This window comes from Anarhichas minor, unplaced genomic scaffold (assembly GCF_050575085.1).
Source record: "Anarhichas minor isolate MPS153535 unplaced genomic scaffold, ASM5057508v1 ptg000040l, whole genome shotgun sequence".
Lineage (NCBI taxonomy): Eukaryota > Metazoa > Chordata > Actinopteri > Perciformes > Anarhichadidae > Anarhichas > Anarhichas minor.
In genome coordinates, this window is record NW_027466486.1 from 15,364,896 (window position 1) to 15,384,265 (window position 19,370).

General features: G+C 41.0%; 1 protein-coding gene across 1 annotated transcript in view; it reads right to left on the reverse strand.

The window, feature by feature from the left end:
- The window catches only part of LOC142968102 (protein phosphatase 1 regulatory subunit 37), a 67,346-nt gene extending 47,998 nt beyond the window's left edge, over positions 1-19,348 (reverse strand). Inside the window, exons 1-3 of the mRNA XM_076107851.1 lie at positions 19,284-19,348; positions 17,165-17,580; positions 14,596-14,696 (exon numbers count right to left, since the gene is read on the reverse strand). Of these exons, the coding sequence (XP_075963966.1) occupies positions 14,596-14,696; positions 17,165-17,324 (261 nt within the window). The 5' untranslated portion in view covers positions 17,325-17,580; positions 19,284-19,348. The remainder of the gene's footprint in view (positions 1-14,595; positions 14,697-17,164; positions 17,581-19,283) is intronic.
- Between the last annotated feature and the right edge of the window lie 22 nt (positions 19,349-19,370).

Sequence of the window (19,370 nt, forward strand, 5' to 3'; positions counted from 1 at the left end):
TTCATTTGCCAGAGCCAGTGTTCCACATACATCTAATTTGACTGCATCAATCACTGGAGGTGGCAGATTTGTGCGGATGATGAAAAACACAGATTCTTTTTTTTCTACTGACAAGCAAAACAAGGAAAGGGAAGATGGATTTATTTTTTTGTTTTTTTAAAGCCTCCTGTTATAGATGATGGTAAAATGAGATTCTGTGACATGGGATCACTGTGAGAAGGGTTGAGCTGATACATGAAGCCGATTTCTTTCAAAATCTATAGAAGCATGTTTCACCTCTGGCCTGACAGAGGTTTCTCTCTGACAGCGACCAGAAAGTTATTTATGTGGATATTTAAATGTATCAGGGACTCAGACGATCGTTGATGAGGGGCAGGTTGAGGGTGAGCTGCTGCACTGAAAACGTCTCCAGTCTGGTGATGCTGTTTGAAAGAACGGTCCCGTCAGAACACACTTCTGGGAGATATTTGGATGTTTAGCATGACAACTGTCATATGTGAAAAAAAACAACAACTTCATATTAATTGAAAATATCACTTGGTGGAAGCATTAATTAGAGGCCACCCTTAACCACCAGGGGGCCCCAAATGTGAACAAATTAAAAATATGTCTCTGTGGTTTCCTCTGTGTATTTTTCACAGGATGGAAGTCATACTTAACATATTGTTTAGGTTTTATTGAATGTATTTGTGTGTTTGTTATGTTTTTTGTATGAATCTGATTGTTGTTTTGCACATTCATACAATACAATGCACATTTTAAAGATGTTAAACAGTTGTTTTGTAGGGTGTCACGATAAAGTCCCGGTGAAATGGATGTGAGAGCAGATTTACTTTCTGTTCTCTGACGTATTCCAGAATATGTGAGCGGTGTACAGTAACAAGAGGTACGGAAAGTAAACAGGGTCTTTGGTGCCCCATGTTGCTCAGGGCCATGTCCACCTTCGCGACATTCAAACCCCGGCTCTTCCGTCTTCCCCCCCTCCTCGACTTATCTCGGCTGGCTCACTGAACAGCTGCCTTCTTCTTCGCGAGCAGCGCCTTGTTTCCTCTCTCCTTGCTAAATATGATTCATTGTTCAAAGGGACACGGGGAGCACAAAAGGACTTGGAAGGCTTTCTTCGCTCGCCTCTCGTGCTGCCGAGAGGAGAGCGAGGCGGGAGACAAAAAGACGGCGGCCATAATGTGCTCCTGTTGAAAGAATTAGACGGATCAATGGGACATAAATTGCACTGTTTATGTATACAAGAGGCTGGTGTGTAATTGGTAGAGGTGGTTGAATTTCCCCCCGTAATCATCTTAACTGAGACACACACACACACACACACACACACACACACACATGCTTAAATGTGTCTACATGCTCATATACACAATTATACAGAGCGGGGATGTGTGTGTATGTGTGTGTCTGTGCTTTAACATGCGGTGCTTTTATATAAATAGAGCAGGTTTTCTGTCACTGTCAGCTCAGAGAGGAAGGAGTGCTGAAGGAGTTTCACCTCATTGGTTAAAATTGTATTAATTTGACAAATTACAACAATCCATGGATCTGTTTGACATTATACTTTTTATTTAATCTGCACTGCAGGATTGTATTTTAGCAATGCATCCATTAATTTGAAGATGTATTAATAAACTACAAAACACAGTACAGATATCTAGTTGATGATATCTCTCCACTCATATAAAGAACAGAATACAGTGCTACAGCTTTCACACAACAGATTGGCCAATGCATGATTTATGTTATTTTCCTTTAATATCTCATCCTTTTATTTGGAAATTTGAGGTATTCTAAAAATGTGTCACATAAGAAACAAAAATCGAATTAATCTCCAACAATTATGATAAAAAGAATAAGCAACATGTGCATTAGAAAAGTTCCAATTAATAAACATACGGTCCTTTGCTTCTTCATGTAAACATTAAGAAAATACAATTTAGAAAGCTGCTGTTTTGGCTGTGATATTTGTTTCTGCACAAATGTTACTCTGTCCTTGTACTTACACTTACATGGCAAATATATCATATTCGGACTCTCGGACCTGATTGGTGGATCCCTTCTCCCTCGCTGTCACTGTCTTCAGGTTCCCTCCACCCCTTCACACCGTAACATGTAGCGGTGTCCATTATTGTATTATAGCAGAAACAAATAACCGGGGCCATCATTTTACATCAGAGCATGTGTGCTTCACTGGGCAGAGTTATTGTACTGTGAGCGCACAGGCAGTTTAGGAACACACACACACACACACACACACACACACATACAGTATGAATAACGTGTCATCTTTAGAGATTCATGCAGATGCTTGTATCAGTTATCCTGATTAAAGCTGTGAAACACTCAAATGTATGGGAGGTTTTCTGGCTCTGTGCCGCATGAGGCTCTGCTTCTCACCCCAACATGCAACTTTACACCGAGCTCCTTATTTGATTCATCACAATCATGTCATTAGATATTACAATGACGTGACTGATTTAACTACGAGCAGGGCCTAAATGCTGCTTCCTCAGGAGGACCATATGCATCACAGGGCTGTTTTACTGCTTGATTATGTCTTTTGAAGGAATCTTGTTTTTACAGACTTGTCAATGGTGAGTGTTGCTGGGCACACATCACCTGTCTCCCCCTCTCTGTAAAACCAGGGGGCGGAGCCTTTCAGAACTACCTCGAGCTGGTTGGCTTCGGAGCAGGAGGACAAGAAAAGTTTCAAAATGTTCCAGCTGGAGTATAGAGGCCTGTTTGGGGAGTCCAGCTTCATCTCTTTCACTGACTTTGTATACGTTGCTGTCACCTATTTTTTGAATATTTGTTATTTTGCAACAGCAAAAAAAAACTAAAAACACTGTCAGAGTGTGCTGGCGGCCGGCTAGCGACGACTTGTGAAACCGGTTTGTTTGTGGCACCGAGCCAATGAACGACGCTCGGCAAGAATGTGCAAGCAACTGGCTGGCTGGCTACACATATCACACTCCCAAACACACACACACACACACACACACACACACACATACACACACATGCACAGCACTTCCTCCTCACAAGAAATACAGTGGCGGCTGTTTTTCATCTTAATGAATTTCTGAACTTCGTTCCCTCTCCGCTCGCCGCTGCCTCGTGGTGAAAGACGGAAACCGAAGGCGCCGGCTGCCAAATCAATTGATGTGTCAGGAGGGAGAGAGGACAAAATGGAGTGATAAAAAGAAAAGCGTTCCCTTCCTCTAACACACACACACACACACACACACACACACAGGCGGCAGGAGAAGACGAGACGAAGACGAAGAGAGAGAGAGGGGGGGGTCTGGTTTTCAAACTTGACTTCCACAGAAGTCTGCTCTGGTGCATTCACTGGATTCTTCACTCAACCGTCCAGAGCTGCCCTGCCTCTCCAGGTGGCTTTGTATTAAAAACTGTTTGAGTGCACCATTTTTATCCTCTGCCCATTTAATTAACTGACAAAATATATATCTATGAATAAATATATATTGTATGTATTTTTAACATGCATTTTCAGAGCTCTTAGGGGTTAAACACCCCCCCCCCCCCCCCACACACACACACACACACACACGTACACATTTTCCTTTCAGCATCTTTTCCGCAATAAAGGATAAATTATTTAAAATAACACGACCTTTTATCTCACACCCTTTGAAGGCGGCAAATTAAAAATGTAAATTGGGAGCTAATTAATATGCAAATGTATTCGTTCGCTGTTAACAATTAGCAATTAAAGCTGCAGTGTCTAGAAAGAGCACAGACGAAATTAGTAACTTCATTTATCATTTAAAAAAAAAAGAGGGAGATCTAAAAACGTACATAAAATTCTAATTGACTTCCAGTATTTCCCACTGTCACTGCCTTTGTTGTCCGCACTGCTTTTGAAATACATGATCGCCTGCCTTTAGCGACTTAATTAATGCCACTTTGTGTAAAATATACCGTCCCCTTAAATGGCTGATGTCAAAAATAATGTACACATTCAAGGCTGAGTGGCGAGTGCTTGGTTGGAAGGATGTGTGTGTGTGTGTGTGTGTGTGTGTTTCAGAGAGTGTGAACGTCTGATCTGTGTGTTGCACATCTAACTCTCTGCTGAATGTTTCTCACTATGTGATTCTATCAGCGCTAATACTGGAGAGAGGAGAGAGAAGAACACGGAGCATAGGAATTATGTCAATTTAGGATTTGGCACAGGTTGCTTGTGGGAATTATTTATGACGGTATATTTTTAAAAGATCACCCTTAAAAATAAGGCGTCAACATAATAACAGGCTATAGCCACCACAATCACCTTTTCAACATTTCTTGAATGTGGGGAATCTTTTCTGCCGTTCTGATGGAGGACGTCTGTGTTCAGGGATCCTCTGTCGGCACCATCTTTTGTTTTAATGTGATTCATTTTTATTTTGGTCTTTAGGATCAAATGAATTAGAATCACACTGAAAACAGAAATACAAGTGCTTACACAGCAACACAGTAATGAATGAATGTTAAAAAAGAGATGATAGCAATGAGCAAAATGGTGCTCTTCTCACAGTGCATGAAGTACATACGACACTTGTCTTTCTTGTCTGGACTGACTTGCTGGTTATGCAGACATGTATATTGACTGACTGAAGAGGGAATGATCATTTCTACGTCATTATTCTCATTTCCTTTGAAGAACACGTGATTTTTAGCAGAGATCTGCACCAAACACAGACGTTGTGTTAAGTCGATAGAACATGGTGTGTGATCAGCTCGACCATATTTAATCTAAAATGAGATTTTGACACACACGTCACCCGCAACAAATATCACGCCTCCTGAGATTTTTGAAAATTGCAGCAGGCAACTGTGATTTTGATTAAATTTCAATTAATTGTGCAGCCCTGCACACAGAGGTCTGGTCTTCTGTGCTTTCTGGGGCGTACAAGTAAACATGTATATACCAAATATAGGATATTAAGCCTTTCAAAAAAAAGCATGTGAATTTATCGTAAAGCACAACATGTGGAGCAGCATTTCATGGGTAGATACATATAGACACATGTAAAAACATCAGTTTCACGCGCCATTTCACACATGCATCATTGTCTCACATTTGGTTCACTATGGAGTGAAATAGAAAAACATTGTCGTCGACCGTTTTGGGTGGGTGTGGGGTTTGGCCTGGGAAATTTTAATTTATGAGCTGGACTTTTTTTTGAATTTGATGTCCTCCCGTTTCCTGTAGGACAGGACAGGTGGAGTGATCCTAAAATGGCACATCCAGTTGGTGATGAAGGATCTTTAACTTGAGTGCTCTTTTCAGTCCTTTATTAGCAGAGAACACCCAAACTCTTAAATCTTCACATGACATCCTTCTTTTACACAACGCCTTTTCCTTCTCTGCCTCCTTTTCTTCAAAGCTCTTTCTCTACAGTGGACAGATCCATACTATAATATTCTGTATTTTGATCCTGAAGTACTGCTAATTTGGGACAGCTCCCGTTTAACAAGCCTCCTCCCAGACATCCAGTGTACTTAAGTTATTCTTTGCATTTAAAGGATACGTCTGATGGCGTTCTACATGTTGTCTTATTTCTAAGAAATCCCACAAAGAGACTTAAGATGACATCATGTGACCCGGGTCACTTAGGTAATACGATGACACCAAGGCCGTAGCCATGGTGTCAACATTGGGATGGACCAAACCATGGAATTAACTTTTTGTTTATTTTATTTTATATTTTACAATAAGAGTGTATTGTATTAGAGATTAGGGATTCATAAAGTACAGCCATAATAATGTTCTCCTCCTGTCCAATATTCGTTTTCATAACTTTTTACAAAAACTAACACTGACAGTGATATGCCTCTGTAACACGCTTGTTACATTCTAGTTTTCCACTTTTAACACGTGATAATGATGAAATATAGAAACAGTATAGCCTGAAGTGTTTTTTTCCTATTTAAACATCTTAGAATATTGAGAACTGACCTCCCCCCCGCTCTGCTGTTCTGGGATGCAGATGTGAGAGATACTGAGCTTCCTGTAATGTGGCTGAACTGGCCCTTTAAATCCTACACTGTTGGAGGAGTTATGAAGTAAAGAGGGGCAATCTACAGCAACAACACGTAATTCCAATGTGAGCAAAGATCCCATGATTGACATATTGTTTACACCTGCATGTAAACATTGCGTACGTGTGACTCTGTCTGAACACGCGGTAGTTTTCGGTGACAGAGCGTCTCCTCTGTGTGAACCCTCAATGAGTCCGGACCTGTAATATTATCCCTACTTACAAAAGCACTCATATTACTTGTGCAACCAGCCGACCGTGCAAATTCAATTCAGCCTAATAGTGCACCACCAATAGTGCACATCACACATGCCATTCAGTTTAACTGCAACCGCTCCGGATTCAATTAGCGGCACAGAATGTAAAATAGACTCTTTTACACGTAGACGAGCTTTTATCCCCTTTTCACTTCTGCATGCTGTTTCCCAGACGGCATTAAAGCGGAGCTGTGTAAAAGTACAATGGGAAAGGCTGCGGAGTCAGAGCGTTTTAAATAAAGCATGTTGTTGCTGCCACTGTGCGTGTGTGTGCGAGTGCGTGTGTGTGTGTGTGTGAGTGTGTGCGTGGGTGCGGAGGCCGTCTGAATGACAGACTGGAGTGCGTTAGCGGCGGGTCCCGTGGTGATCCTCATCCCGACCCCGCTTCTCTCTTCCCCCCCCCCCCCCCCCCGTGTGATCGCCACGACTGCCGCTGTACGCCATTTCAAATGCGCCACTAACCGCCCCGTTATCGCTGCTCTCGGCCTGTAATGAGAGGAGCGACATATGTCCGGTCCCCCTGCTGTGCCCTGATAAGCGCTCGCACTCAGACGCATGCACGAACACTCCTCCACCTCCTCCTTCTCCTTCTCCGTGCTTTTATTTTGCATGCAAAAAGCCTCCTAACAGCCACCGAGGAAAGAAAGTATGGCACTTATTTAGTGACATTTACCTCGCTGCCGAATATTCCACGCGGGGAGGGGAGGGCGCAATAACAATCAGCGTGCATTTAATTTAAAAGAAAAAAAGGTTCCCTTTAGAATTACGCAGGCAGGGGGAGATATAGCTTTATATCTCTGTATGTGTGTTGGTGTGTGTGTGTGGGGGGGGGGGGGGGGGGGGTGGAAGGAGCTGTGACAGTTGTGCCGGCAGACTTCCGCAGTGCAACATTAATGCTAATCAAAGGAGCTGAGAAAGCAGCGGTGGTCTGTAAAAACAGATTTTCTCTTGTCTTTTCATTTCTGGAGCCCCCCCCCCCCCCCCCCCCCCTCCTCCTCCTCCTCGAGAGATTTAGCCCAGAAAAATAACATTTCTGGGAATTGAATCTGACCCTATGGATTTAATAGAGGCACGTTGTCGTGTAAGGTCGTTTTTTTTTCCTCAACTGTGGGATAAATAATGGAAGTTAAGTTGCAGTAATTGATTTCTCTTCAGTCCACTCAACTGAATAATCTGCAAGGGAAACAACCGCTAAGCCATTCATTAGAAGATTTGCCAACATGCAACTAATTCCGAGCTTATTCTCCAAACATCATGGAACAAACGCAAACTCCTAGTTGGAGCCGGCTTCATTTACAATCCTTTTGTGTTTGGAAAATACTTCTCCCAAAACCTAGAAACAACAGTGTTTCACCACTGTAAACTTAATAAATCCATCAATAAGTCACCCTCAGCACAAGGGGGAAGAATGGACTGTTTAACTTCACACACACTGATGTATGTGATCTACATTGTGGGAGGATCATTTCATTCTATGGATTTGTGAAGGGGGAGAGTACACTGTGATATGAGAAGTAACGTGTCTGGGCAAAAACTCATTCTCATTAAACATACATTTTTGTTGTAGTTTTATGAAAATAAGGAGATTTCTGTTAAAACATATACAGTACTTTAGCTATATGATTTCATCAGATAAAAGGAGACTTCTGTCACATATCCTATGATAGATAGGCAGACAGACAGATTTCAATTGCATTGTCCTCAATTAGAGGAAATTTGGAATCCAACCTGTAACCACTTTTACTTCACAGGGTCGAGGACAGTGCTGACAGTGCGAGAGAAAATAGTTCCTTCATGAAACTGCTCACAAGGTCTGTGGATTATCTCGAGTATCCGGGTGATGATTTATGGTCATTTTTTTACCACAAGTACCATAAAGTTCCATTATATTCAAGAGAGGGCAGACATCTCTACAGCCGATATCTCCAGAACTTTAAATCACACCAAAACAATCTAGATTGTTGTAGTTGTTTTGCGTCTCTTTGTAGTTGTGTTGTCTCTTTGTATCTCTTTGTAGTTGTTTTGTGTCTCTTTGTGTTTTGTGTCTCTTTGGAGTTGTGTTGTCTCTTTGTATCTCTTTGTAGTTGTTTTGTGTCTCTTTGTGTTTTGTGTCTCTTTGGAGTTGTGTTGTCTCTTTGTATCTCTTTGTAGTTGTTTTGTGTCTCTTTGTGTTTTGCGTCTCTTTGTAGTTGTGTTGTCTCTTTGTATCTCTTTGTAGTTGTTTTGTGTCTCTTTGTGTTTTGTGTCTCTTTGGAGTTGTGTTAGTCTCTTTGTAGTCTCTTTGTGGTTGTTTTGTGTCTCTTTTGAGTTGTGTTAGCCTCTTTGTAGTCTCTTTGTAGGTGTTTTGTGTCTCTTTGTAGTTGTGTTAGTGTCTTTGTAGTCTCTTTGTAGATGTGGTAGTCTCTTTGTGTCTCTTTGTAGTTGTGTTAGTGTCTTTGTAGTCTCTTTGTGTCTCTTTGCAGTTGTGTTAGTGTCTTTGTAGTCTCTTTGTGTCTCTTTGTAGTCGTGCTAGTCTCTTTGTAGTCTCTTTGTGTCTCTTTGTAGTTGTTTTGAGTTGCTTCCTGGTTGGTACGTGTCTCTTTGAGGGACAATTTTAATAGGTGAAGGCCAGGGGGGGCCCTGACATTTTGGGCCCCTGTGCCTGGTCCTGTGCCCGGTAGGCCCGTTCAGTAATCCATCCATGGCTTGATCATCTCAATTACCTTTGTAATCGCAGAGCGAAGCAAACAGAAACACAGAGCGGAGAGACACACAGTGAAGTCAGAGAGTTAAAGCATGGCGGCCTTAGACCCCGCTGGCTCCAACCTATTATTGTTTACCACTCCTATGAAGATGTCACCGACAGCAATCCGGTTTTATCCACTTACAATATTTCAAAGGAGTGCAAAGGGGCCCAAGGGTGCAATAAAAAAAAAAGCTTTAAATAGTCTTCATCGCTGGTCCTCGGGGGAATCGCCCCTTGCCTGAAAAGACCTCATTTAATAAATTTGCTCTTTAGGCGTTCCTCTTTTCGTTTTGCATCGTCTTATTATGGATTCATTTGCATGCGGCTCTTTTGGTCTAAATATTGCTCCTCTTAGCTAATACTTAACCATACATATTTTACTCTTTCAGGAAGACCACCTACAACTGTTTCCAATGCATCTGGGTCCATTAGCACCTCGGAGATAATACGGCGGCTGTATGCTTAATGTAAGCACTGCTAAGTCTCTAATTTTCCACAAATAATTCCCCTTGATCTCAAGTCAAATTATGCAAGTGAGGGGGAGGGGGGGGGGGGGGGGGGGGGGGGTGAGAGTAGCATGCTTTAACATGGCTGGTCCAAGTAAAATAAGTATGTACATAAAATGAATTATAAATGGCAGACTGTGTGTTTCGAGTGTGGCTAAGAGAGAATAAGTTAGTTTATTTTGTTGGAGAGGGAGCGAATGTGTGTAAGGAAGATGTTTTTAGTACGCTTGCACTTCGTGGTGTATGCACGTGTAATTCTGATGTATGTTAGTCCATTTTTGGACCATTTTACAGTTTGTAAACAATGATGACGTATATAAGTGTGAGCACACAATTTGGTAATGGATGTACAGTGGAGTGTGATGGCTTTTCAAGCTACGGAAGGACACCACCAAAGATCACGAATGCAACCTAAACAAATTGTCTTTCCAGATCTATGTGCTATCAGTGAGTGGGTAGAACACATCAGCAAGTGGTGCAGTATTTTGAGGCCATGATATAAACATGTATTTGGCAGAGTGTGTTACGTTACACTAACGAGAAACTACGAGTCACTAGATGCTTCCAACTATGTTATCTGTGGTCATGAGCGTCAAACACCATGACATGAATGCAGAGGTTTGACTTCATTGAGTTTAGCATTTCTGATCAGTCCCGTGGTAGTCAACACGTTCAATAGCTTGCTGTCATAGATGCGGTTGAAAACATGTAGGTTTCCTCTAAACAGCCTTCAATCAATTTTAAATACAGACTCATATATGTTTATTATTTACGCCAACCATTGACGCAAGTTAATACGAGTAACCACGGACTCATTCGGCTGAAAGTCACCAGTTAACATGGTCACTCTTGAAACTGAATTACCTGTTCCTCTGTAACGGTCGTGGTCCTGTCAGAATCATGTAGAACTTGAGTTTGCTGTTGGCTTATAGATTCTGACAACTGAATATGCAAAAACCAGACCTTTTGATTTGCTGGTAACAGTTTAAATTCAGTGTTTAATTAAAGCTTGCTAACTCTTCTGGATGGCTGGAGCAAAACCACACTTCTATTCCCAACATGCACACGCATACGTTTGATGACGTTGGCTGTAAAAGTGTCTCTACACCAAAATGGGATTTCTGACATCAGTACCACTTATGTATAATTCAACATTCTGAGAGCAACACGTCTGCAAACATTGATGTCTTTTCCTTTCATTTTGTGTATTATATTTCAAGGGGGAATAAGCAATAAAGCGACTGTGGCTCAGTGGTAGAGCAGCATAGTCCTTCAATCAGAGGCTCGACGGTTCGATCCCCGGCTCCGCTAGTCCATGTCAATGTGTCCTTGGGAAGGACACTTAACCCTGAATTGCTCCCGCAGGCTGTTCCTGCCATGTATGAATGGGTATGTATGAGTAGATAGTCCTGATGGTCAGGTGGCACCTTGCATGGTAGCCCATCAGTGTGTGATTGGGTGAATGATGACACGTAGTGTTATTGAGTAGTCGGAAAGACTAGAAAAGTCTATACAAGTACAGTCCATTTACCATTTAAAGACAATCATAGGGCTTTTTTCAGTAGCACTTTCTATGACCCTGTGTCTATAATGCATTATAATCTGTTTATAGCACCGTATAATCACACACATGTAAATATTCATACTGCTTTATTACAATAATCACAACACATTATGAATCCTTTTATAATAAGTAAAGGTCAAGTATCACAATAGTTCACAATTTCCGGTCACTCACTGACTGTTTCTCTTTGCAAGCATCATAGTCTTTATTTATCATAAGTTATTCTAAGTGGTCAATGTTTGATTAAGTAAAGTCAAAAAATGTCATTAAATCTATGCAAGAACAACACCCAAAACGTTGAACACTAAAAACATTTCTTCACTTATATATATATAGACGTTCCATATGAATACAGAGACTGTATGTGTAAGGAGTAGAAACTGACGGTTCCTGACACGTCCAAAACTGAGGCAAGAGGGGAACCTAGAGCGTCACAGTTTGGAGCGTTGGGCCGCTGACCAAGCGTCCGTATTTAACCAGTTGGGACTGAGAATGTGTTGCATGAATACACACAGTGAATGTGTAAAGTGGAAAATGAACGAAACCAATTGAAACAAGGAAAAACAAAATATGACTCATAGAGAGAAATAAAATATCATCACTACTACAATAAATATTTGCCAACCAATTATCTCCTCTGCCTCAACATTAACTTACGTGTGGTACAGCACTCTGCACGCGTTGTTTACAGCTGTGAATTGTTTGCATTCACACTAACTCGAGCCTTGCTGCAGTTAACCTGCTCTTAGCCTCTTTGAGTGGAGACGCTGTAAGCGCTCTGCAGCAATAAGCCTGATTGAGGCTGATGGAAGCAAATGATTTGAATTATCCAAAGGGATTTTAGTAAGTGTGTATATACACACTCACTGTGTCACAGTGTGCATACTCTACGTACGCTCACTGTTTATGTGTGTCTGTAAGCCTGCGCTGCTACATGTTTTAATAAAAGCTTGAGTTGGCAGTCGGCTATGCTCTGACAGCACGTGAGGCTCCAGTTGCACCAGGTTATGGTGTTAGTATCGATCCTTTCTGCAGTGCTGTAATATCACTGCATGGTACACTTACTTCATGAGCAGAGTTGCTGATGTTGCATAGCAGAACAGAGTTACACACACTTCTTCTAAGGCAATATTTCACTTTGCAGGTTTCATCTCTGCTGGAGTTTAGACCTCTAGCATGAGGATCTGTTTTCTTTACTCGTGATACGTTCGGGTTTAAGGCAAACATAATGTTTCGAATCAAACGCAAAGTTACAAGGAACCTTTAACTGTTACACGCTGCTGGAGGCCCAGGCTTTATTTCTGGGCCCGCTGGAGGGAAGGGAGGCACAGGAGAACCAGAACCAGGACTGCATGGAGCAGACTGTCAGACCCTGCTGCAGTGAAATGGTTTTGTGAAGGGATTCTAGTGCTTGGAAACACTACCTCTTTTGAAGGAAGACTTTGAATAGTCTTCCAGCTTTGAAGGAAGAGTATAGTTTATTACTAGTATGGTTGTATTTTTTGCAGATCCAGCCATTGGTTCTACCAGGAGCAACCTGATCACATTCACACCACGACCACTACAGTCTGATCTGCTGGCCACTGAGCAGCACCTCTGAAGTGGGTCAGGGGCCTTGCTCAAAGGCACCTCAGTGGTGGTAATGAGGGAGATGAGAGCAGTACTCACAAAGTTAATAACTGAGAGACTTTAAAAAGCAGCAACATCATTGAAAATGGGTCCAACAACGCAAGAAATACGAGCAGTCAGACGATCAGAAAAAATGAATACCCAGGCGTTGTAACAGTTTACAGACCCACTTCATGGTTCACCTTTGATGCCGTGTACCTAATTGTTTCCTAATTGGTTCATACTGATCTTTCCAACCTTTTAGCTTGTGACCCGTTAATCTGAATCTCCTATAGCGACTCCATGCCAGAGGGTGGACGACTATAAATTGTAAGCGTTTCAATCGAAGCGTAATTTTCATTTAAAGAATTCAGGTTAGGAATGAATTTTCATGTCGGACTGAACCTACAACGTCTAGTTCAAGTAACGGTTAGAAGACGTAGTCAGAAACGTGCTAATAGATGGAGGACCTTGAGATTAGTCTGAGTGGGACATGAGCTGTATCCAAGGAGAGCACTACAGGAAACTGGGGTGGGAGGGAAGGAGGCAGCTGACACACACACACACACACACACACACACACACACACACACACACACACACACACACACACACACACACAGCTTCTCTGAGATCAGTTATGTAAGTTATGCACCACGTCATCATGATAACAGTGTGAGATGAAAATTTTAAAACAAGTCTTATAGTATGAGTAATACAGAGGTTCTGTTATTTAAAATGTCTTCTGCTCTGTGCTGGCTCTTAGTGTGTGGGATTTAGTTAAAACATTCCCCTGCAATTACTGTACTCCTTCAGGGATACACAGTTTGGTAGGTATGTCTCAAGAACGGTATTCGTTTTTTTTTACAAATATCCCTTGTAGAGGGGAGAGACAGCATATTTTTTCCCTAGTAATGCCACATTGTGAACAACAAATCTGTGTTGACATCGATGGGAGGAGAGCTAGTCAACGTTAGCTGTTAGCAGCCGGTGGGCAGCACAGACCTGCAGAGCTATAGCAGCTAATGTTAATGGAGGTTGCGTTGACATTTGTTACGATATGTTCCAGCTCTATTCAGTAAAAAATAGAATTAGGTGATGGTAAGTTCTATTCATAGACTGTATACAAGAAGTGGACATAGTCATCGTGACGACACCCATTGGTTTGTGGACTGCCGTGCCGACTACCATATTTGGAAGACGTAGAGACGCCGTGTACGGCTCTGGTAGTGGCAGCGACCTGTCAATCACAGTAAGCCCGCCCTAAAGCATACCCTGCTTTATGGTCTATTTGACTCTAAATGGACCATAATGTACTACATGAACATCATGCTGTATTGAAGAAGACTTGAAACTAGGGATTGAGACCATTTTCTCATAGACTTCTATACAATCAGACTTATTTTTGCAGCCGGAGGAGTCGCCCCCTGATGGTCAGTAGAGACAATGCAAGTTTTAAGACACTTCCACATCGGCTTCACTTGGCAGAACCGGAAGTTGCCGCCTGGTTCTAATGGTATCAAGTTGGGTTCAAATGTAGTTTTTGGCGAGAAACTTGAAGAAATACATGGCAGATGTTTTCACAGCAATATTAAATAGATATTAGAGACACTAAATTTCCTGACACTAGCTCAAAGGGTTCATTGATCTGTTTTTTTACCGTGGTATCGAATTAGAAAATCGTGAAATTTCACTTGTATTGGTATCGACAACAACATTTCTGGTATTGTGACATCCCTACAGTTTGACACAGATATACAGTAACTTAGTGCGCTGCAGTATGAGCACAACCCACAGAAACAGTAAACCCAACAAAAAGACTTGTCTCATGCTGCTTGACTGACTTGTACAAAGACGAGCAGTGATGTGTGAAGCTGTGTACCTGGAGCTGCTGCAGGATGTGAGCTCTGGGTTGGACCTGGTGTCTGCTGCAGCTCTGCTGGTACGCCACCATTACCTCCATCAAGGTGAGGCAGCTGTCAACTAAAATAGAAGAATACACTCATTCACTGCTTTAATGTCTCTGCATCCCAGTGAGCCACCAGCAACCATTCAAAAGTGCTTAAGGGGCTAAGAAATGCCATACGGTAAACTGTGCTGTGCTCTGACTGTGTGTGTGTGTGTGTGTGTGTGTGTGTGTGTGTGTGTGTGTGTGTGTGTGTGTGTATACTACAAGGAAGATGGCAGTCAGCGAGAAGTGAGAAGGACATGAATGTCTGTCTGAGCAATAAATCAACCAATCAGGCATCTCAGTTTATCATCCACAGCCTTATGGGATAGGAAGTTCCAGATGTGAGAGACTACAGAGGATTTTATGATGGAAACACTTAAACATTTTTGATCCTTGTGTATCCTTCAAAACTGGATTGCATTTTAAAATGTATTTAGTTGAATACATTTCAGGGAAGATAAAACAAAGTAAATAAAGGCAGCTTGCTTTTAGCTGTGAATCGAGGTCAAAACGAGTGATTGAAATTATAACTAAAAGGGTTAAATGAACAGTAGATCACAGTATATATTTATGTGACAATAAAAAAAAAAGAATCAGTTGTGTTTTAAGGATTGTTTTTACGTTCTATTTCTAATTCTCTTCACTGGACTTGGAGTCATTTAAGAGGTGATTAGCTTAGCATGAAGACTGGAAGTAGGGGGAAACAGCTAGCCTGGCTCTGTCCAAAGTTCAAATATAAACAGAAACAACTGAGCACATTGTGTCTCGTTTGTTCATACGGACACAAACAGAAATTTAAAAAAGACAATTTGTGGCTTTAGAGGGAGCCATGTTGTGTAACTTGGTTTTAAATCATTTTTCCGTTGCCTGGAGATCTCAAGGTGACAAACTTAAATAGTTACAGCAAGTGACTTTGCATAAAAATGTGCCGTTTTACATCTATGTTTACGTACAGCTTAACAAATGATGAATATGTAAATTATTAGTTTAGGACAGAGCTAGGGCAGCTGTCTCCACCTGCTACCAGTCTTCATGCTAAGTCAAGCTAATCCCATCCTGACGTAGAATCGTGTATTTTACAAAATGTCAAACTAGGAAGAGAAATAGTATTTAGTGCTTGCTTTTAATTTCCCCATTCAGATAAGTAGATTCATTGATTTAATATTTGTGAATCCATAATAGTTCTGGGACATGGCAGCCTAGCTTAGAACACAGACTGGGAATCAGCCTGGCATTGCTGTTTTAAAGAAGCAGTTTGAACTTGACCAACAACATTTGGTAGCATTAACTGCAACCATCTCAAAAGTGATCATGTCAGGTTTATAGGGATAGTTTGGGTTTTCTAACGTGGGCTTGTATGAGGTTCTTCTCAGTCAGTGTAGTATTACCTACAGTAGATGATGGTCAGCACGCCCCCAGTTTGGAGAAACAGACAGGAGAACCAGCACATGTGCAAAGTAATGCACTGCTGTAGATGGGGGCAGCAGCAAAACGAAAAGAATATATACGGAAAGAATATTTTCACTGCTTTACCTTTCCGTCAGACAGTCCTTTCAACTGAGAACTGAACTAAAAGTGAAACTTATCTATGCTCTCTTCAAAGCCACAAGACTCCATTAACAAAACCAGTAGAGATGGTTCCACTTTCAGTTAAATGCTAAAGGGACTGTACTTATATAGTGCTTTTCTATTCCGACCACTCAAAGCGCTTTCACACAACATGTCATTCAGCTATTCACACCCATTGATACAGCGCAGGCACACCGGTTTGATCCTGGGCTCCACTAGGCCATGTTGATGTGTCCTTGGGCAAGTCAACTAACCCCAAATTGCTCCCGTAGACTGTTCCTGCGGTGTATGAATGGGTATGAATGGGTATCTATGAGTAGATAGTCATGTGCAGGTGGCACCTTTGCATGGTAGTCCCTGTCATCAGTGTATGAATGGGTGTGAATGGGTGAATGATGACATGTAGTGTTAAAGCGCTTTTGACTAGAAAAGAGATATACAACTACAGTCCATTTGCCATCTGCTCAGCTGTATTTGGAATAGCTTAGCCTTTACCAAAGCCTTAACTATAACGAAAAAACTATAAACATAGCAAAATGTTTTCTTGAAGAATAGTAGCTTTTAGTTTGTGTATAGTTTGGAAACTAACATTCCTTTTATTGACATGATATTGATCTAAAACAAGCTACATACTAATATCCTGTTATGTCAGTGAGATAATGGTGAATAAGTGACTATAGTGAATGTATACTTTGAGAAATTCACCAAATGCTACATTTTAGGAGGTTGAAGTGAAAAGCTGTTATACTATATACAGGACAATGCAGACATTTTTTGAATATATGGATGTTTCTTTTTTTAAAATCGCATTTAAGTTGAAAAAAACCCTTTCCATTAATGGTGACTTTAATGCAGATGACCAAAGGTCACCAAAATGACATCATGACATCATTGTGATATTGAATCAGACTTACATTCAACAGCAGCTTACCCTTTCTGTCCGTGTCCCTGTGCTCAGCAAAGCCGGAGACTATCTGTTCATCAGGGGGGAAAGACACATGCTTTTCTGCTTTACTTCTCTTCTTCTGGCCCTTGTTGGGTTTTTCTGCTCCGTCATCACTCTGCTCATCATTGTCACTACAGTGGGTCATCCCTCTGTTTAGGACTCCACCACGGAGCTTCCAATTGGGATTTGAAAGCAAAGGGTCAGTTCACTTTGAGCAGTAAACACTCAACGTGTCAACATCCAGCGCATCTCCTCCAGCAGCCACGGGGCAACAGTTACTGAATTAATAATAATAATAATATAAAGAGGCAGCACAAAATGTGCGCAACAGTTGACGTACAAACAGTAGTACCGTCTGCCCTCTTGCATGTGGAGTGCTGCTCTCTCCGCTCTGTGATCACCTGGAAAGACAAGGCACTAAAGAATCAATATCTTATTCATGAGTTGTGCACCGGCTCGCAAGCGAAACCCAATATATTTGTATCAAATGACACATTCAAAATAGGTAAGGCTCTGCACATTTACATACCCATACAAACGTAGCAAATTCCAGCAACATGCAGGACAATATATGCAAAGAGATGGGCAGGTATGGTATATCTTTAAAACGTTGTTTATTTTCCCTAGTTCAAAATGAGGCTGCTCCCTGTGGCCCAGAAAAGTATATGACATCTTATTTAAGATGTCATATACATGACTTTTCATATTAACAATAGTTCAAATGACTATATGAAATGTATCACTCATGGTGACTAATTCACAGATAATTATAACCCATTGAACCAACTTTGTAGTTTCACTCAGCACTATGTCCTTTTTAGCCTATTTTAGCTCATTGTTTTGGTTTTCTGGACCACAAAATCCACTCTCATCACATTTAGACAATGGTTGTTGAACATATTTGAGCATTTAACAATAAAAAAGACACATCCCTCAGGAGTTGGTAGAGACCAAACCAGAGATAAAAGGAGATCGTATATTTGACTTGCATTCATCAACTGAACACAAACATGACTCAACTGAATGCTAATGCTGCTCTGTGTCTGCTGGATGTGTAAAAAGACAACTGTTTTCTAACAAATTAGCCATAATAACTACAGAAGGGGATGATATGACAGATGCCCCAACGTGGCCAAGAAATGAATGAATGCAGTTTTAACAGGTGTTTTATGTTTATGTTGCAGTGGAAAACTCTTCTTGTGATCACAGCTGTCTGAGTAAAATAGATCACTTTTAAAGCAAATGATCATTGTAACCATTTTTTCTTCTTTTTCTTTATTTATTATGCAGATTACCATCTCATTTACATTTGTATATTGATGACATACATATAAAGTAATGAAATGGACAGCTTCGCTATTTAGTGAATTTGATTGAATGTTTCAAATGCATTACAACAACAATTGTATTTATGAAATGCAGTATCAGGGGAGTAAAGTAAAAAAAAAGAGGATTACAATAGAATTTTTTGGAAGCACTTGTATAAGAATGATTATGTCCCAAGCTTTGTTTGACTCATAGCAGTTAATCATTCTTGATCAAATGGTTTTCACTGCATAGTGCACACTGTAAATAAAAAAATGGTAAAAACTGGCAGTTGACATCAGAATTTCGCCCTAGTAAATAGCCAACAGAAGATTTTTTTCTGCTATTTATTTTTTAGTTTTTACAGTTCAGGTTGGAGTTTGATTCTATATTTTACCGTAAAAATACAAGTGTTTACCACTAATACCATGTGTCAGAATGAAGAGTGCTGAGGTCACAGATTAAGCTATAGCGGCATCCTGAGTGTCTAATTAAGACACTATTTTTTATCAGCTGTTGACAACCAAAGAAAAGAACCCGAGGCTACAATCACATTTATCAAAAACTCTTGAAGCACGAGGGACAAGTCAACAGCAGGAGATGTGAGGAATGCAACCTCTACACAAAGTGGACTGATGTTATGTTCAAGAGCATTTTGCACGCAACCCCAGACACAACTGATAAACGCATTTGCATGTTTATAACACATTAATAAAATACAAACCACCACTGACTTTGAAATGCATTTGTGGAATATGTAACGTTAACTATGAATTAGAGCAAAAGGCTTCCGTCTTACCTGCTGAATAAACCCCTTAGACTGTATATGTATAACACCTCATATTCCCATCACTGAGGTTAAGCACATACACTTACTATGCATCTG